At 42.2% G+C, this 21,191-nt stretch overlaps 1 protein-coding gene across 4 annotated transcripts in view; it reads right to left on the reverse strand.

Annotated features, from left to right (window-relative positions):
* sema6bb (sema domain, transmembrane domain (TM), and cytoplasmic domain, (semaphorin) 6Bb) overlaps positions 1-21,191 on the reverse strand; it is a 590,981-nt gene that overhangs the window by 102,536 nt on the left and 467,254 nt on the right. For all 4 annotated transcript variants that reach the window (XM_041204971.1, XM_041204968.1, XM_041204969.1 and 1 more), the window contains 3 exons: positions 5,872-5,962; positions 3,738-3,857; positions 1,956-2,044 (listed from right to left, as the gene is read on the reverse strand). In XM_041204971.1, coding sequence (XP_041060905.1) covers positions 1,956-2,044; positions 3,738-3,857; positions 5,872-5,962 — 300 coding nt within the window. The remainder of the gene's footprint in view (positions 1-1,955; positions 2,045-3,737; positions 3,858-5,871; positions 5,963-21,191) is intronic.

The following is a 21,191-nucleotide window of genomic DNA, read 5'->3' on the forward strand; positions in this document are numbered from 1 at the left end:
AGCATGGATGGAAGAGGCTGAGGAAGGCAGCAGTAATCAAGGGCAGTTAGGGATGGGCAACAAATGCTGACTTAGCCAGCAACACCCACATCCTGTGAAAGAATAAAAAAAGCCGAAGTGTGTTCCCTGCAATTTGGAGACCATCCACCATGAGGATCGTGGACTCAGGAGGGCATTACAGGTGAGTGGTATTAACAATTTCAGGTACGAAGTCTCACAATCTGACTTCTTCTACATTCTGCTTCTCAACATTCCTCAGGCCAGCACACCTTACAGCTTGACTTACTTCTCTCTCTCTAGTCGCATCAAATCCCCATCTGACCAGCCAACATTACCCTCAGCCTATTGGCCTCTTGCACCCATGCCTCACATTCGCCTTCCACTCGGTCTGCTTCGCTCCTCTGCACACAAGACATTACAAGCACACACACACCTCTCTGCTTTCTCTTGTTGTAGAAGTGAGACACAACTTGGTTAAAGAAGAGACCTGCAATGGGGAGGGAGGGGTTGGACTTGTAGTGACAGAAGCCTTTCCAGTCATTGGTATATTGATCCAGGTAGCTGCAAATGTCAGCAGTGACTTGCCGTGTGAGCTTGAGACACTGGTGCTCAGATATGTCGAGAGAGACCCCGGCTTGAGTGTCTTGCATTCTTCCAGCTGAATGTTTGTGTCTATCTCATCTGCCCTTTTGTAGGGACATGTGGCTGCTGCTGCTGACATTGCTCTTGCTGCTGCTGAAACAGTTGATGTGGTGGGGCCCCTCCCCTTGACCCTGCCACCAGAAGTGCAAGGAGGAGCTGCTCCCATGCTGTGCAAGGAAGTTCAGCTACAGGTGTGTGACAGACTGGACAAGTGAAGTGCCTCCCAAGAGGTTGGTAATCACCTATCGGGCAGTAAAAACACAATCTCTGAGAAGGTGTGTTTTGGACAGCAGCCTCTCTCCTGGCCATGGCTGGAGCTCTTCAGTCTAACTGATCAAAGCCTTCCCAGCCTGTCAGTTTCATTGAAGAAGATCTTCCTGCTGTGCAATCACCTTGGTGACCCTGGTGAGTTGCTAATGGGTAAGAAAGCAGCCTCCATGGCTGGGAAATCCAGAACTCTGTGCTAAATAACCTCTGACTTCTCAACAACCCCAACAACTTCCATATTATTTGCTCATCAGATACATGGGGGTTCCCTGCTCTCCTTTAATTCTGCCACAGGGAAAGCTGGCACAGAGTGGGATCACATTGGAATCCTGACCGATGTTGTTTCTAGAATTTTCTCACCCCATCTGCCCCCAATCCCATCTCCACCAGCATGATAAAATGTCCCCTCCTGCAATGTTTCTAAGTTCAACCAAATTAAATGGAGGGACTCATTGAATAGAAAGAGAATGATGTAGAAAGTGAATAGGCAGATCCACACATGCAGCTGTGATTGAGAATCTTAATGATGTAAACTTCATACCATTTTTCGCTGCACAGATAGGCTGGTGTGTGCACCAGTCTTTCAGCAAAGTTACTTGGTGATAAGCCAATGAACTGGAGTTGGATGATTGGAAATTTTAGTTAGAAGTAAAATGAGGGCTATAAGGCTAGATTTGGTGACAATTAATCATGGAGTCATCTTATTCAGGACATGGCAATATTATCTGGAGGAAGTTTGCAGTTTTGGCTTCTTGCCTTGGGAGAACCTAACAATGCTTGAAGGCTTGTAGGCTTGAAGAAATGCGCTTGACAGCTAAAATAGTCTTTTTGATTGCATAATTTCTCATGTGCTTCTCTCCACACTGGGCTGCACTCGATCCTTGAATGGCAAACAAAGGAAGGAGAGCCGCAAAAGGGCAGAGTTGGCACTTAATTTCTCAGATTGAGGGGAGACAAAGCCCTGTTGCCAGTTTGTTTTTTAAACTTATACAATTCTCACTTGGCATTCTACTCTGCCATCACACCGGTCCAAAATTCCCAGTTACCTTTTCCAGGTAGTTAAATTCCATAGCGATTTCTCGGAAAAAGAAGAAAACATGCCGGCCATATTCTACAGCATGGATAAAGTATGGCTCTGGAAGAAAAGTAGGTAGGCTTTAGTAAAGCTTCTTCCTTTATCACTGACATCAAATACAACATTGTACGAATCACTTATTAACCCATTACAGAAATGAAATGTAACTGTAAATTGGTTGAATGCCTTTCAATGTAATGGATATTTTACTGCAGTTGTACTAACTCAGGTTTCATTATAATTCACTTTAATCATCACAAATTGCACAAACATAATTAGATGCAGTGAAGAGTTTCTACATTAATATAGAAGTTTGCATTAATTATTATGATACTACATTGTTGGTATTTCTTTAACATGTATAAGATTAATAAAAGGAAAGTATAGATGTTGAAGAAAAGGAACTGAGGATCAGCTTAAAGGAAAGAATGGTTTCAAAGAAAAGTATTATGGTCTTGATGAAATTATCATGGGAACAGATCAAAAGTTATTAAACTTATTATCCAGTCACATTTATTCAGAAAAGCTGCACATTTCAAAAGGAGGAATTGGTACAAACTTGTGCACAAAACTTTTAAGTGATGAGTGAAATTACTGCAGATCATCATACTCCTGGATTCAATTAATGCTTGAGAGAGACGAGGGTGGTCTGGACAATGGTTCTCCGGTACAAGTGAATTTTCCTCTTGTGAGGAACTGCAACATAGCGTCAGTGAGCTATATAGATGTAGTGACAATAACCAACGTTAGACCTATCTACTTGAATCATATGTATTTTTTGCAGTACAGGGTCATTGGATGTGATCAGGTGTGGGAAAGTTGATCGATTGGATAGATTTTCCCACCCCAGCCCAGACCAGTCATGCTGAGCCCCACTCTAACATCTTAACTGATGATGTGGCTGAGCTGATCTAATTCAGTGCAGAGTAGGGGTTAAACCTAGGACCTTCCTTGTCTGTACTGCTCAGTACAACACGTTACCTCTTGAGTGACTGACTAAGATTATCTCCAATACTGCAATAAATATTGTATAACGTGGCAAAACATCAGGTTGATGGATGCATTAAATATTTATTAAAAACTTATAATGATCCACTACAATTCAGGAAAGTGATTATACTGCAGGATCTATGAACAGCTACAGCTGTATTTTTGGTCAAATACCATTATCAGTGATTATACCCTATTTCATGTTCCCTATGGCATGGATAAAACAATCAACTCAATTGATCTCTTCAGCTCATTTGGGCAATTTTATGTTCAGTTTTATGATTCCTACAAGTCTTCCAGCCAATTTATTTATTTATTATTTTTTGCCCTCCCTTAACCTTCCCATGGCTGTTTTTGTGAACTTTCATTAGCTCCATGAATCTCATTCATCTTTGATTCAGGTTTAAATCTCCAATAGTACACATAGAGGTAGTTGGAAATGATTACAAGGCAGGGATATAATTGCGAGGTCCTGTCATAAATATTTCGGTGCATCATCGTATTTAAAATATGGGCTCTAATTACAACTTTAAAGTTACTTATTTCACTTTCTTTTCTCCTCTCCTCTCCTAAAGCCTTTGAGTCAGATTGAGGTCTAGTTCTCCAGAACAACCAACCTCTGTTACGTCATCTTAATGTATTAAATTTATAAGTATCTATGTTCATTGAATGTTGGCTGTATGAGTCTGCAATAAACTCAAGAGTTACAAAAATGATTTACATATATATCTTCTTTAAGTACTCTTGTGGGTGGATGACCTACCTTTGAACCATTTGGAGTCATGTTTGACTGTTCGGAGGGTTGGACTGTCACCCAAGCTTCGATAGATGACAGCGTCAATCGCTAGGAAATCAGTTACCGTCCCAGTAAAAAGCTTATTATCTACAGTGTGAGAAAATCAATAACACTTTAGCTTTTGATCAAAAAGCATCTTCTACATTGAACAAGAACATTTAATAATCAATGAAGCTGGATCAGACTAAATTGGGATCATTTTCAACTTTGCTGCATGGGGAGGGGACAACAGATTGCCTGCTCGTTGTAGAACTCTCCTGATTTCCGTCCTATTGCCTTGCAGGTGGAGCTCCTGAAAGTAGTGACATGGGCAACGATGCATGGGTTCAGCATTATCAGCTGCTTTAGATACCAAAGTTCTACTTCCCTCATCATTTCTATCATCCTAATTTCTAAGTTTCTTTCTAATTCTAAATCAACTGGAAAAATATATCAATTCCCTTCATATTCTTAAAAAGATTATTTAGGATGCCCAGGTGTTCTAATCTTTCCCGATAACTTGGATTCCTGATATTCAAAATCATCTTAGCCCTTGCTAAATGGGAGGAATAAAGGAAGAGGGACAGATCAAAGAACTGACTCACAGATTTGCAATGTTACCTCTGGATTCAATTATTCTAATGATCTTCTGGTTGGCTTCCCACCTTTCATAAAATTCAACTCATCCAAAACTCTTCTGCCTATATCAAATCCCTCTCACTCGTCAGCCCTATCTATAAGGGGGACTACTCCTCTATCTTCCTCAATTTGAAATTTATGTTTAAATCCCTTTGTTGCTTCACCCTTCCATAACTTTGTAAAGTCCTCCAGCCCTATAACATTTCCAGAACTTTCCACAACTCTCAATTTGGCCTAGTGAATATTCTGCTCCCTTCAGCTCACCATTGGCAGTCTTTCATTTAGCTACCTCATACTTTCCCAAACTTCTACTCTACATCCCCCTCACTTCCTCTTTGACCAAGCTTTTAATCACCCCTCCTAATATCTTCTTCATTGGCTTGGGTGTTAATGTTTTTCTGATTATGCCTCTGTGATGCATCTTGGAATATTATTCCGTGTCAATCCCCTTTCACTCATTACCCCCACATACAGTGACGTACACTGACTCTCAGTCCACACCAACACCTCAAATCATGTTCAAGTTTTTCTAAGCCCATCTTGCCCATCCTTATCCAAGGAACCTCTCCTGCCCTACAACTCTGAGAACTCTGCATTCCTCCAATTCTGACCTCTTGTACATCCTCATTTTCCTTGCCCCATCATTGTTGGCTTTGCCTTCAACCACACAGACGGAGAATTCCTACTTTGAACTTCCCAGCCTCTTTACCCCTTCTTTTTTAAAACCCCTCTGAAAACCTACTCTTTAACCAAGCCATTGAGACATCTGACCTAACGTCTCCTTCTGTAGCTTGGTGTCAATTCTTGTCTGATTTATGCTGCTGTGAAGTGTGTTGGGATGTTTGAAAGGTTCCTCCCAATGGACATCATTGTTAAAGTTGTTGTAATATCTGGCATTATTCATCTTTTTTAATTGAGGCTACACACTTCTATGGCTATGACATGTCAAAGATCACCCGATTGCACTGACAATTGCTGTTTAGAAGGTTCCCTCCCCCTTTCTTTCTGCCTTACTGCAGCATGATGGGTGATAGCTACCCTCTGGTACCTCTTCATTCTTGTGAATCAGGACAATAGGTTGGATTACACTAACTTACCATAATTGAGTCCGGTCTGTCCCCATACATGCATACTTTCCAGCATGACTCTCACTCAACAGTCAGAAGTGTGCAATCAGACTGGATTTTGCCATTCCCTGGGTCCTGAGACCATGCTTTGTATAATGCCATTTTGGATGCAAATCAGCAAAAACTGCAGTTTGAACCTGGGAAATTTCTGTTCTTTGGTTCTACTGTGTTTGGCAATACATTTTTCAATTGAGAGATGGTCAGCCAATAACCAACCAAAGTGAAACTGAAACATTACTTTATATTCAATGTAATCTAGTTTAATTACAGTGTTTTATTAAATTTTGTGAGTGTTAAGAAATTGATTTTATATAATTGCAGTTTTAGCTAATAGATGTTAAGGCTTCTGGTCTTACCAGCAAAGAGTGCAACATTGGCTTGTTTAGGATCATAGGGACATCTTGCCATACCACTGATACTAGATCCAAGAGACTCGAGCGTATCCATCTGAAATAAATAAGGACTATCAGCTTGTAAGCGAATGAGAAATGGTTCACATTAGTGCTCAGCAAACTGGTCAGAGTTGAGCGCAAAGACCATATTTCATTTGAAATTGAAAAGAAAGTCAATTACAGTGAAACTTTCTTATAATCAACTCATACTGCCTTTATAATGCGTTCATGCAACAAAGAAATCAATTCTAAGGTGGAAAATAAACAGCCATAAATAAGCTATTGGTCTACCAGCCACTGCTGCATTATAATAGATGTAGGTTTGCAAGATTGTAGATGTAAAGACAGTGCAGTTTGCAACATCTCACTAAAATTTAAGATTCAATCCCAATCTCTAATACATTTATCATTATACTTATATTCTTTTAGCAAAGCATTTTAATTCAGTTCAGTATTACAGATATTTAATAATATATGTATATATATATGTATATGTATATACGTTAAAACTCTTGTCTGTAGTGTGCACCTTCTTTCAGTGTCATACTTTTCCCATCACTCTCTGATGATGATAATGCTCTAATTGTTACAAAACAGTGAATTCACCGATTCATTGAGAAATGCAATAGGAAATCTGCTAGTGTGACTAAGGAAACTTACTTGTTGGCTGATTGGTTTGTGCCAATAGTTTAAGTTAGGACCTTTGCTCTTTTCTAAAAATACAATCTTCTCCCTTCCTCTCATGAAAGTGCTGACTATTGTTGGGATATGCTTCCATGAATTTCAGCCATGATCCAGTACCACACTCAAATGACCATTCCTCATGGTTGAGCATTCACAGAAGCATTGGTCTCTGTGTTCCCCAAAGTTCAGGAAAGAATAGGTATTACATGCATTGCATTGCATTGCAGACGTTATATTGTCAACCTATTAAATTTCCTGAATAGAAAGCGATTCCACTGGGCAGGATTTTGAGCTCAGTGAGTGGGTGCGATTGGCGGGCCTGGGAATGGCCAGGGAATGGACTGCTGCCCGTGATCGGCCTTCCACTGCAATTTCACTCTGGCTGGCCAATTAACAGCCAGCTAGTTTGAAGCATACGCTGATATGATCAGCACTGCCTGGGTTGGGGGAGGGATGGGGAGAAGGTCAAATGCTAAAGTCAGCACGGGTGCAGGGGAGTGCTCACAGCTCCCTGAAGGTAGAGAGCTGCCTCAGAGAGCTGGAGACTTCAAAAGTATCAAATAAAGATTTTAAATCTGGAGAAAAAATGTCCACGCAATACAAGCAACCACCTGAGCATAGACATGATAAAAATTCTGTGCATAGATTTTAATTTTTTTAATTTAATAATGGAAACTTTACCCAGCCCTTGGATGAAGTTTCCTGAAAAATGTAACGGCCGCCTGGCCAATTTGCCCACCCGCCAACCATGACGTTAGACAGGCAGCAAAGAATCCCAGTTATTTGCACTGTTAATGGGCCTTATATCCCTCTTAATTGTCGGCGGACGCACTTCGGAGTTTAGTGCATGCCCGCCGACTGAAATATCGCGCAACTGCACGATGACGTCAGGACGCTTGCCCGACTTAATCACGTGCTATTTTACGCTCGAGCAGTTCGGGTGCGCGCCCACCCGCTCAGCGAAAGATTCTGGCCACTGGCTTAATGATGAAATTGTATGTGATCAAAAGTAAACAGTTCTCCATGCCAATGCCACATTGGTGTGGGTCGATGCAACACGTTTATCATAAAACAGTCCAGCCTCCAAGCTCTAGCCAAGTGTTGGGATAGTTTCTGGAAGATAAGATATCCTATTTTTTTTCTGGGTCACGACCGCCCCTTAAGGTCCCACCTCAACAGCAAAGCATCAGTAGAACAAGGAAGGTCTGCCAAAGTCTAACAAATCTTGCAAGTAATCTGAGGCATTTGGATAAGCAAGTTTTCTAAGAGTCACAAATAAATGAGACATGGCCTGCAAACAGTCTACAAGTCATATTATAAGTGACTGACAGAGGACAGACCTTGTGTAGTGTTCACTCAATGGATAGGTGCATTTTGAGATTTTTTTAATATCAAGTTTGGTCAAAAAATTGCTTTTTTTATCCTTCAAAGGACATTCACAAGAGGTGCCAGCTACATGAATATCAATAATAGTTGGTATGAATACAACATATTCTAAGCACATTATTTCTCTAACAGGCTGTCAGAATTCAGGAAACACTGAACATAGATTACAAACCAGAAAGAATCTGTTTCTTTTGATCTCTTCACACCTTCAGCTATCAAAATGGAGCAGAGGCCTCTTATAACTATTGACTTTATTGAGAGATTAAAACTAGGCATAGCAAAGAATTATATCAATTTTTGAAATTCCTGTCAGCAAGGCCTGCTAGTTGTTACAGCTGTATTCCTACTGACCTATGTGGAAAATTGAATTGACTTTTTAACAGCGACATTCCTTTTTCCTTAAAATGTGAGGCCCAGTATGTACATAAGGGACAATGTGCATTCCACAAAGAAGCTTTGGATTATATTTAACCACCAGAATAAGAATTCCTGCAACTCTCAGTGAAATTTCAGCAGCGAGAAGGAGCAGGTCAATTAGCCCAGTGACTATGCTGTACCATGGTGTTTTTGGCCTATACCTCTTTTGTAAAGTGCATCTGATCTTTTGCAGTAACAAATATTCAGTAGCATAGGTTTGAAGTAAATTTCATGTTGCTGCAGCTAAATCTTCACCCTGCTGCCCCACACCACCCCAAACACACACCACCACACATTCCAAGGAAAAATGTATGCATTCCACCTTCTTGGACTCCAGGAATTTTGGGACCATAGTGCTGGACAGCACCAAGATTGGGTAGAGGAGGTGGTGAGGTGAGTAATTCAGAGAAATAAAATCTTGAACAAGCACAAAGGCTAGTTGACGGGATAGAGATTTTCCTCAGCGGTAAATATAGTGCTGCTGGTCAGCGTAACTCTTTGCAGAACCAGAAAAATTTTCTTTAGACTATGTTTATTACATATCCATGGTAAACTCCCAACACTATTAGCATCCTATATAAGCAGTCTGAAGGAAGGCAGATGCAGTCCTGCTGCACCAGCCGAAAAAACCAAGACAACTGCTGTGACTGTAACAATGTAGCTTACTGCAGTGCTGGTGCTCTTTCAGGATAACAAGCCTATAAAGACTCTTTCCTACTAACTATAACTCAGTAAAACACATCTCCGATATTTTAGCTTCAAGCAAAGGAGACCACTGAAGGACATAATCCAGGTTTGTGGAACAAAATGGTCTTGGCAGTGACTGCTCCATCTAGCAATGCCTGCATGGCTACTCAATGCTGGAGAGAGTTCATATACTGCTTCAGGATAACCAACCAAATGTATCTTGTAACCATACACTGTAATAAGTGTGTTTCCTAGTTGCAGCCACCTTGCTCTCACTGCATGAACACCACCCGCAACCTACCATCTATGAACAGGAGGAAGTACACTACCCTTCCCAGCCCTTTCCTTGTGCAAGTCATCCTTTACACACAGTGTCACATGTAGTGAAGCAGTAGGAGAAATACCTTTCATGTAAATCATTCCTAGAACCTGTTCTCACCCTATGTCCTTTGTGCAGGTTGTCTTTCATAGATTGACACACACAGTGCCTTCAGTCAGTCAGTCAGTCTCTCTACCTCAGCCTATTGTGGAGATGAGCACCATGAAAGACTAAGAAATAACACTGCAATCTCCCAGGGAGTCTGCTGCAAATCACTAGCCAGAAGCAATAACGGTTCGGACCAGTACTCTTATTTCCCAGTTTTTACTGGTGTTCCATATTAAGGCATTTGAGACCAGTTTGGACCAGTATTCTTATTTCCCAGTTTTTACTGCTTTTTTTCCCTTCTGGGTGACCAAGCACCTCAGAATGTCGGAGTACAACTCGCAGAAGGAAGCGGGTGTGAAGCCTATTGTGCCACCTGATACACATAGGATGCTAGGACTGAGAAATCACATATGGTGGGAGAGGCACAGTGGTCTTAAACAGTAACAAGGTTGTCCAGTTTAGTGTCAGTGAGATGCTTTGGTCACTGATAGGATTGGCATGGAATGATATGGGGCAAGGTGCAGGGAGGGCTTTGAGAAGGATTAGCAGGATAAGTTGTGAAGAAAAGTTCAATGTCAGCAATGACTGAGTCGAGTTGCCAGAGGGAAACCAAGGCCTGAATTTTCATCTTGGCAGGCGGGCGCGATCGGCAGGCCTGGAATTGGCCTGGAAATGGACTGCCAACTGTGATTTCATGCTGGCAAGCCAATTAACGGCCAGCCAATGTGAAACGTGCACCGAAAAGCTCAGCGCTGCTGGGGTGGGGATGGGAAGAGGGTGGACGAGCACTTAGAGGAAGCTCCCTGAATGCTGTGAGCTGCCTCAGGGAGCTGCAGACCCGAAAACCATCAAATAAAGTTTCAAAAAGCCGGAAGAAAATGTCCAAGCTTCAGAATCAGGCACCTGAAAATATAGAGGATAAAAATGCTGCCCACAGGTTTTTATTTTTATTTTATTTCATAACGGAAACCTCATCCCGCCGTTGGGTGAAGTTTCATAAAAGGTGTAAAGGCCGCCTGGCTGATTTGCCCGTCCGTAAGGTTGGATGAACCATGAAAAATCAGAGTCAATTGCTACATTAATGAGCGTAACTGCCCTTTTCATTTTCTTTTTCTTAGTCTTACAGCATTTTCGTGAGGTTGAGGGTTGTTTGATCCCCAGCACTCTGACTTTTGCACGTACCCACCGACAGAAACATTGCGCGAGCGTGGGATGATGTTGGGACGCTCACCCAATGTTATCTCGCGCGATTTCATGACCAATCGCATCGGGTGCACGCCCTCACGTTCAGCATAAAATTCTGCCCCATGTGATAGACAATCTTAACTGTTGGTTCTTAGTCAGGTGAAGGCCTCCATTATGGATTCTATCCACAGGTATTTGGAAGCTGGCACTGCTCCTTACAACCTTGTGAGGAAAGTTTGGTTGTCTGAAGCATTGCTAAGGGATTATGTGAAGTTGCCCACTGGATCTTCAGGCAGGGAAACATAATTATTACCATGAAACAGGTTGAAGGAAAATTATGGATAGGTGTCAGGATATTTTAACCTGTGGACCTCACCGCTAAGCTCAATCCTCGCTGATGTATTGATAAAATTTCCGCAGGGTTTTTCCAACCTTTTGCTGTATCTTTAGTGGAAGATTGATGGAAACACTGTGGTTTCTGCTGATGTTCTGTCAAAATTATGGCAGGCGATCAGGAAAAGCCTGCAGAAATTTGTAGTGTAAGGGTCTGGCATACACAGATTTAATGTGGGATGGAGTACAATACCGCACGCACAGTGATGTAAGAAGACAAACGACCCAGAGCTAGGGTCAGTGTGGTGTTGGCCAGATATATTAACACTTAGCTCCTTGCCTGAATCCTTTACTGTGTATATGTATACAGTTACAAGTATTTAATAAAGACTTGCTGTTAACACGCAGAAGACTACGAAGACTTCCTTAACAGATACATTCTGTAACCAACACTATTACAACATGGTGGCTGCTGGGGATCAAACAACCCTCAATCTCACAAAAATGCTGTAAGACTAAGAAAAAGAAAATCTTCAATGGAATCTGAACTGCAAGAAGCTTCCAGCTGAAGCTACAGATGCTGAGAAAATTCATCAGAGAAAGTTCCAGACAGAAGAGCCTGGAAGCTAATGGCAGAAGTTTTACTGCAGCAGAAGATTCCACTGAATCTCCCTTGGTGATTCAGCAAGCAGAGTGCATAGGCTGCAAGGGTGAGCCAAATCCTTTTAACTTCCAGACTGCAGCTGGTCCTGAGAAGCTCTTTTTTAATAATTTGGTCAGAAGAGCCATTTGAATGAAATCCATCACTCATTCAAATCCCCAACTCTGATCTCAGCACGTTACCTCCAAGTTGAAAAGAAAAGACAAAAAAAAGTTAACTTACCCAACTCTTGAGAACCTCGTAACTGCTCAAATCCTTAATCGACAAACCAGTGGTTAATTTAAATACCTTGCTACTTCCAATGCTATATTGCTGAATAAACCAAGTCAGCAGACAGCCAATCCATGCAGCCATTGTTAAACGTTCTTCTTTCAGAAGTGCCATTTTGTGAAGCCTGCCACAACTGCTAAGCGCGGGAAAGTTGATGCCATCTTGGAAGCCCATAAGCTCTTAAAACTGTACCCACACTTTAAAAATCATGAATTCACAATTCCAAACTTCCAACTCTACTGGGACTCACCCAAGGCCCAGACCAGTGACAAAATTGGAGATTTTGGAAAAGCTTTTTAAGATACAGCATTGCTTCAGGTTTAATAAAAAATAAGAAGATCAAGTAAACACACTTCGTTAATCAATAGGACCAAATGCAGATGACATCATTGCACAACAGGATATTGTTGAGTCATCTGCCAAATCTGAGGAGGTTTTAAAATCCTTTGACATCTATTTCAACTTAAGAACCTGAAAAATATTGGAAAGAGCTAAATTCATAGTTGAACTGCCTGGGGAACCTGTTGATTCCTTCATAAATGATCCCTACAGGATGGCAGAGGGATGTGAATATGGAGATTTAAAGTCCAAGCTCATCCGAGACAGAATCGTGATGGGTGTTGCAGATTATTCACTCTGACCTCCTACAAGCTAAAGATGATCTTTCCCTAGACAAGGCAATCCAACTAGTTAGACTACCTGAGCTACTTGAGCAACACAGGGCAATCTTAAGGGAAGAGAAGACAATGTGGGGCAGAAGCCAACCCTCAGTACAGTTTATCGGGTCACAAAGACTCAGGGCAAATGCAGGCCAGGGAAAACAATTCATGACCTGTCCAGCAGGGCAACCTTGCCGATGCTGCGGTGTGAACCCACACAGGAGAGGTCAGTATCCTGTGTGTACTGCCCAATGCTTCCATTGCAACAGACAGGCACACTTTGGCAAACTGTGCAAGTCTAAACCCCAACACCGCACCCACAGTCCAAAGGTCATCCATGAGGTTAAGACCCAAAACCCAGAAAACACACCGCCTTGGTTCTCGGGTGAGGTCAAAGACTGTGGTTCTTCATTTTGGTATGCTGACATCCTGGTAAATGGTCATCTAATAAATTTTAAATTAGATTCAGCTGCCAGCGTGACAGTCCCGTCAGACAAGAAACCATGGCTTTGAACACGGACAGTCTACTTTACGGGGCAGGGAGAAGCTGACTCCTGGTCATCGTTATGATTCTGGAACCACTGAGGTATGGCAGCAAACAGATCTTTGAGCTGATGTATATCCTCCGTAAGCAGCCTTTCTCTCTCCTGAGCAGGGATGCCTGTGTCTCCCTGGACCTCCTCCAGACAGTGGAAGATGACAAGACTACCACTGTCGTTAGCCAGCTAGAACAGGGTGGTCCTAAGTACTCAAACACTACAGAGTATTCAGACTCGAATTTCACCTTTGATCTCTTTTCTGTCCTTGCAGAACAGGTTTGTCTATTATCGTTCTAGGTTCTGGAAAGCCCCCACTGGTCAGACCAACCTACCAATGAAATTACTATCGCACCTTAAAGTGGAAGTGATGTCAGAGAATGATCAGTCTGAGAAGTGTCTAACTCCAACTATGATGATGGTACAGCTGATCCACAAAGCAACCATTGTGCACACATTGCAACTTCCAGCCAGCATACCACAACCACTAGGGATGCTGGAACCCGATACCAATTCCTTACTATCGACAACAAAACACTGAGGTGAGCATACCACTAAACTTTCATCTCCACACAGGAATGCTCTTCCTCAGCCTCAGAAGACTCCGAGATGGCCCACATGGAGAAAGAAAAAGAAAAAGCAGCGCCACGGAGACAAATACCATGTTTGTTCACCCTGCAAGAAACGATCGAGAGTAAGAGCAACCATGGATCAACGCAACAGTCAAACCAACCAGGCGTGGGTTAATATTAGGGATTGAAGAAAATAATGAAAGCATACCTAAATGCCAGTCCAACCTCCCAGCCAACAAAAAGAAACAGAACCTGATACTCTTCCGACAGAACAGCAAACAAGATGTGGAAGGATTATAAGGTCTCCAGACTGCCTGAACCTCTAACTTCAAAGACTTGAAGGGAGGAGATGGGGTAGTGAGATTATTGGTATTACAGCATTAGTATTAACAACAATGTTGGAATAACATTTGAGGTTATAACAATATGGTAAATGCTTAAGACTTGTAACAATGTAAGGAAGTAAACTAATGTAGCTATATCGATGGGATAAAAAGTTGGGGCAGGTGTAGTAATAAGGGTCCGATATATACAGGGTTAATGTGGGACTGAGTACAGTACCGCTCACACAGTGATGTAAGAAGGCACATGACTCAGAGCTAGGGTCAGTGTGGTGTTGGCCAGAGATGTGCTAAAATCTAGACATGGAGTTAGCTCCTTGCCCATACCCTTTACTCTACTCTATATAGTTACAATTAGTTAATAAAGACTTGATGTTAACATATAGAAGATTACAAAGGCCTTCCTTAACAGGCATAATATGTAACCAACAGCATTACAACAAAATTCTCCCTCCTCGTGTTACAAGAATGGATCAACATACAGTATAAGTGGCAATAAAATCTAGCTGATCTCTTCTGTCCTTAGCTCAAACTCACTGAAGCCAATTAGAGTGATTCAACTTCCATCCTGATCCCAATGCTTTGTTGAGCCAGTGCCATGTTCCTTAGTTCTCCTGTGTTGTATTGGCAGAGTGCTGTATTTTAGCAGTGCATTTTATTTGCTTTGTCATGCCTCCCTGGCTAAATATTCTGCTGAGAATCACTAAACTCTTGGATGACGGCACAGAGAGCAGTCAATGATTCTTGAATCAAAGACAAGCAAGAGGAAGGAAGAAAGGCAGAGAAAAATTGTGCACATGTATTTTTGGGCTTCATGGATATTTCTTTGCTGTGTTAATAGTACATTATCGTATTGACTTTGCGTAAATATTGATGTATAAAACTGAGTACACTGTAGTGATGTTGATAGAATATAATTCCATTATGTTTTCACTATATATGTCGATGTTTAGTTGGAAGGTGTGCAACTGCCTCGCTTTTTTGCCAACGTCTTTACACGCCAAAAGAAAAGATTAATTTTTTTATCTGTCTCCAAAAAAACTTATGCTTGTCAAGATTAAGACTATAATAATGTATAATAAAAGAAAAATGAAATGAAAGGCAGGCATGAATAACTGGCTTAGTTAATACCAATGCATTCGGTGCTGTCATCTCCATGATTTCTTTTGTTATTAGACTGTCATCATATTTAACATGCCACTGAAAGTTCTCTGGGATAAAGATATGAAAAACATATAACACCTACTTCAAACAAAATATTATTTTAAAAATGTATTTATTCTTAGCTGCTGGTTTAACTTGTTTCAGGCTGATTCATTTCATAGCACCTCACACTAGAAGGAATAAACTATAATCTTTGGGCTTCTGTGCTTTGCTTCATGTTGGTTGTTTGTTTGTCCTTTAAAAGCATTACAGATTAGAGTTGCCCATAAGGCCTTTGGCCTTTCTTTATGCACATCAGGGCAAATATTTCATTGGGGCCAGAGGCACATGTCCGATGAACTGGGAGGTAGCACAGCCTTCAAGAATAGGTAGCACAGCCTTCAGAGGTATTGCATGGAACCCAGATATGCTGGGTCTGAGCTCAGGCTCAGAGTTTCCAATGAGAACTGCTTGGAACAAAACTTTCATTTGTCCTTGACAAGGTCCATGATATCGGAGGAAGCAGGGCCAGGGGAAAGGAGAATTTTCACATCAGGAATTTCCTCGACCCTGATATCTCTAATGCCCAGTGACTTGGATGCCAGCCTGAGCCCAGGGTCCTGGTCTTTTGAGTTGCAGAAGTGGGACCCACCTGGGTGTCTAGATCAGGATGCTACTAAAAGTCCTGGCATTAGTATTCTTTTCAGCCAATGAGGCAATTGAAGAAAAATTTCATGCTGGCTGATGACTTAGCTGCATGTTCTTTCTCATCCCTAGGAGCCTGTTAGTGGCACTTGCTTTCCTTCCTCTCCTTTGCCAAATGTTCACGATGCATTTATACAGGGGCCCATTGCTGGCGAATAGGTGAGGTGATCTACCCTGACCCTGGAGATTATGGCAGGATCAGGAGTGCAGGCTCACTAGAACCCATTCCATGGCACTCCCTCCAGCACAATGAGAACGAAGAGTTTCAGGCCAATATTGCCTGTTCTAGCTGTCAATAGTTGATGTGTGCATATCTACTGATCAAACTGAACTGTGATATGCTTGCCACTCCTAAACTCTCAATACATTTTCCTATGGGTTCTTTCTTTTCCTTTCATACTCACTGATAAGGTTAGGATGTATTACATTGCCTCCCACTCAAGCTCATTCATTCCAAGGATCTCAATATAATGGATCTCCTTATCAATTTCATTCCTCCTATATTCCTGTGAGCTTTTAAACCTAAGTTTGGCATCATCTAAGGAGTATTTCTTGATTTTGCTCATCTGCTCTTCTATTCTTTTCTGTAAAGCAGGATTAGTCCTTCACTTAGGATTCAAAATAATTGGAAAGCTTGACTGCTGAACAAATTGCCATGAGCGATGCTCCAAATCAAAATATTCCTCTAAGTGGTAGGTGTTGTGTTTTTATAATGATATAAAAAGCGCTAATCAAGACCACTACAATTAAATATAAATTATTGCTGTATATCATGAAGCGACCTAGTACTGACCAGAACCCCACTGGAAATAGCCTTCCAGTCACAAATTCTGTTAACTATTATCCTTTGCTTCCTGCCATTGAACCAATTTTGGCTTCAACTTGCCACTTTCCTGTTCTGACCAGTTTGCCACATAAGATCTTGTCAAAAGGCTTGCTACATTCCATGTAGACTATACCAAATGCTCTACCCCCATTGGCTTTCCTCAAAAACTTAATTAAGTTAGTTGGTTACGACCTTCCCTTAAAAAATCCATGCTGTCTGTCCCTTATTAATCCATACCTTTCTAAATGACAAATTACACCATTATCCTTTAGCAAAAAAGTTCAATGATGTTGTTACTTCAAGTGCACTTGACTTTGCAGCATGAATGGTTCTCCTGGACTGTAGGTCTAGTTCCAGGAGATATGGCATTTCACCTATGCGTCTTTGATGGGTCCTAGCCTCCTCAGTGAATCTGGGCTTACTGTGCTACTGGTAGTAGAAATGTTTTCTGAGGTAGCTTCTAGCTCTTGGTAGCCCTCTTCCTTTGGCCCTGGATCCCTCTGGCAACTTGGCTCTTTTTCTCCATGGGAACATGAGCAGACCATTCAGCCCCTTGAGCCTGTTCTGCCATTCAATTAGATTATGAATGATCTATAACTTAAGACCACCTAATTGACTTGGTTCCATATCCCTCAATATCCTTTGCCTCATAAAAAACCTATCTCAGTTTTCAAATTATCAATTGATCTAGCTTTTCGGGGAAAGTATTCCAGATTTCTATTACCCCTTATTTGAAGAAATTCTTCTAGGAATTATCTCTAAATGACCTAACTCTAATTGTAAGGTTATGTCCCCTTGTCCTGGACTCACCCACCAGAGGAAATAATTTCTCTCTAACTCTAACAAATACTTTAATCATCTGAAACACCTCAATATACTTCAAACATTAGCCTCTCAGAGGTATCAAATGTTCACTGAAACATCACAATAAACCTGCATTTATAGAACATTTTTAATATTGTAAAATATCCCAAGTTGCTTCACAGGGCTGTTATCAAATAACATCTGACACTAAGCCAAGGAAGGACCTATACGGACAGATGCCAAAACTCTTAGTCAAAGAGGTAGGTTATAAGTTAAAGGAAGCGAAGGGAGATAGAGAGAGAATTCCAGAATTTAGTGCCGAGGCAGCTGAAAACCTGGCTGCCAGTGGCGGAGCACTTAAAACAGTGATGCACAAAAGACTAGAACTGAAGGAGCATTGAATTCTCTAAGGGTTTTAGGACTACCAAAGGTCACAGAGATAGGGAGGCGCAAGCGCACAGAGAGACCTGAAATTAAGGATGAAAATTTTAAAATTGAGGCATTGCTTAGCCGGGAGCCAATGTAGATTAGGGGTGATTGGTGTTGCCAGTTAATACATGGGCAGCAGAATTTTGTATGAACTTGAGTTTATGGAGAGTGGAAGATGGGAGGTTGGCTAGGAGTGCATTGGTGAAGTTAGGTCTAGAGATAACAAAAGCATGGCTGAGGGTTTCAGCAGCAGATGAGTAAGGGAAGGGTTGAGGGTTTCAGCAGCAGATGAGTAAGGGAAGGGTTGAGGGTTTCAGCAGCAGATGAGTATGGGAAGGGTTGAGGGTTTCAGCAGCAGATGAGTAAGGGAAGGGTTGAGGGTTTCAGCAGCAGATGAGTCAGGGAAGGGTTGAGGGTTTCAGCAGCAGATGAGTAAGGGAAGGGTTGAGGGTTTCAGCAGCAGATGAGTAAGGGAAGGGTTGAGGGTTTCAGCAGCAGATGAGTAAGGGAAGGGTTGAGGGTTTCAGCAGCAGATGAGTAAGGGAAGGGTTGAGGGTTTCAGCAGCAGAAGAGTAAGGGAAGGGTTGAGGGTTTCAGCAGCAGATGAGTATGGGAAGGGTTGAGGGTTTCAGCAGCAGATGAGTAAGGAAAGGGTTGAGGGTTTCAGCAGCAGATGAGTAAGGGAAGGGTTGAGGGTTTCAGCAGCAGATGAGTAAGGGAAGGGTTGAGGGTTTCAGCAGCAGATGAGTAAGGGAAGGGTTGAGGGTTTCAGCAGCAGATGAGTAAGGGAAGGGTTGAGGGTTTCAGCAGCAGATGAGTAAGGGAAGGGTTGAGGGGTTCAGCAGCAGATGAGTAAGGGAAGGGTTGAAGGTTTCAGCAGCAGATGAGTAAGGGAAGGGTTAAGGGTTTCAGCAGCAGACGAGTAAGGGAAGGGTTGAGGGTTTCAGCAGCAGATGAGTAAGGGAAGGGTTGAGGGTTTCAGCAGCAGATGAGTAAGGGAAGGGTTGAGAGTTTCAGCAGCAGAAGAGTAAGGGAAGGGTTGAGGGTTTCAGCAGCAGATGAGTATGGGAAGGGTTGAGGGTTTCAGCAGCAGATGAGTAAGGGAAGGGTTGAGGGTTTCAGCAGCAGATGAGTAAGGAAAGGGTTGAGGGTTTCAGCAGCAGATGAGTAAGGGAAGGGTTGAGGGTTTCAGCAGCAGATGAGTAAGGGAAGGGTTGAGGGTTTCAGCAGCAGATTAGTAAGGGAAGGGTTGAGGGTTTCAGCAGCAGATGAGTAAGGGAAGGGTTGAGGGTTTCAGCAGCAGATGAGTAAGGGAAGGGTTGAGGGTTTCAGCAGCAGATGAGTAAGGGAAGGGTTGAGGGTTTCAGCAGCAGATGAGTAAGGGAAGGGTTGAGGGTTTCAGCAGCAGATGAGTAAGGGAAGGGTTGAGGGTTTCAGCAGCAGATGAGTAAGGGAAGGGTTGAGGGTTTCAGCAGCAGATGAGTAAGGGAAGGGTTGAGGGTTTCAGCAGCAGATGAGTAAGGGAAGGGTTGAGGGTTTCAGCAGCAGATGAGTAAGGGAAGGGTTGAGGGTTTCAGCAGCAGATGAGTAAGGGAAGGGTTGAGGGTTTCAGCAGCAGATGAGTAAGGGAAGGGTTGAGGGTTTCAGCAGCAGATGAGTAAGGGAAGGGTTGAGGGTTTCAGCAGCAGATGAGTAAGGGAAGGGTTGAGGGTTTCAGCAGCAGATGAGTAAGGGAAGGGCAATGTTATGGAGGTGGGAATCTGTGATCTTGGTGTTGGAGAGGATACGTGATCAGAAACTCATTGAGGTCAAATAAGACACCAAGTTTGCAAACTACATGGTTCAGCCTCAGACAGTTGCCAGGGAGAGGGATGGAGTCAATAATAGGCAACGCAGTTTGTAGCATGGATTGAAGACTATGGCTTCAGTCTTCCCAATATCTAATTGCAGGAATTTGTGTTTATCCAGTGGCGGATGTCGGATAAGCAGCACGACCATTTGGAGACAGTGGAGTGGTCGAGAGAGAGGTGGAATGTGGATCTGGGTCGACGTATATGTGTGGTGTTTTCAGATGGTGTCACTGAGGGGCGGCAGTTACATGAAAGATAGAAGGGGTTCAAGGATAGATCCTTGGGGAATATAGGGGATAAAGTTTAGGAGTAAGAAGAGAAGCCTTTGCAGGTGATTCTCTGACAAGAGTTATATTATCGTTGAAAATGTTACTCTGTTCAATGCTGCATCCCTACTCTCATGTAAACATTATAGCTGGTGCCCTTAAATATTGTGAGCTAGAAGGCCGAAGCATATCCAAGTTTGCACATTTGCCTTGAACTGGTACTTAACATGCCCTTATCATGCTCAATAAATGTTATTGTTGGGCATATATGTTGATATGTGTTAAACTGGCTTGGACCAGCAGGAATAGGGGAAGTGGTGGCCTAGTGGTATTGTCACTGTACTAGTATTCCAAAGACTGAGGGTAATGCTCTGGGTACCCAGCTTTGAATCCAACCACAGCAGATAGTGAAATTTAAATTCAATAACACTCCGGAATTAAAAGTCTGATGGTAACCATTGTCAACTGTTGTAAAAACCCATCTGGTTCACTAATGCCCTTTAGGGAAGGAAATCTGCTGTACTCAACTGGACTGGCCTACATGTGACTCCAGAGCTGTAGCAGTGTAGTTGACTCTTAAATGCCCTCTGAACAAGGGCAATGGGCTTAGGCAGCAACACCCACATCCCATGAACAAATAACAAAGACATTTTGGGAGCTTGGACAAAGATGCATGATCGCTTTGTTGATGTTAACATACTAGGGCCTTTCAATGACCCTGTGGGATTTGAGCATACGAATGCTTAACATGCTTGATTGAATTTCCTCTTTCCACTATTTTACTGCAGCTGTTAGCCCGTTTGTTTGAAACGGGTTAAAATAGCAGAGAGAAGAGTTTCAGTCAAACACATTAACTGTCTGTAAGTTGGTATCTCGTGATGTGATCCCAGGGTTCATATTACTGAATGTCCTTTAGTGTGTGTTAGATTTAATGCATTGAATGTCTGCAGTCTCTTGGAGTTAAAAAAGTGAAATGGAGAAAATTGAACCTGATGGAGCGTGATCATTTGAAGTCAAAGTTTCCAAGCAATGCTATGTGGATAGAACCACTTTAAAAAGAACTGAATGTGGTGCATATCAAGACACCTGACAAAATTCTGATA

This window comes from Carcharodon carcharias, chromosome 14 (assembly GCF_017639515.1).
Source record: "Carcharodon carcharias isolate sCarCar2 chromosome 14, sCarCar2.pri, whole genome shotgun sequence".
NCBI lineage: Eukaryota > Metazoa > Chordata > Chondrichthyes > Lamniformes > Lamnidae > Carcharodon > Carcharodon carcharias.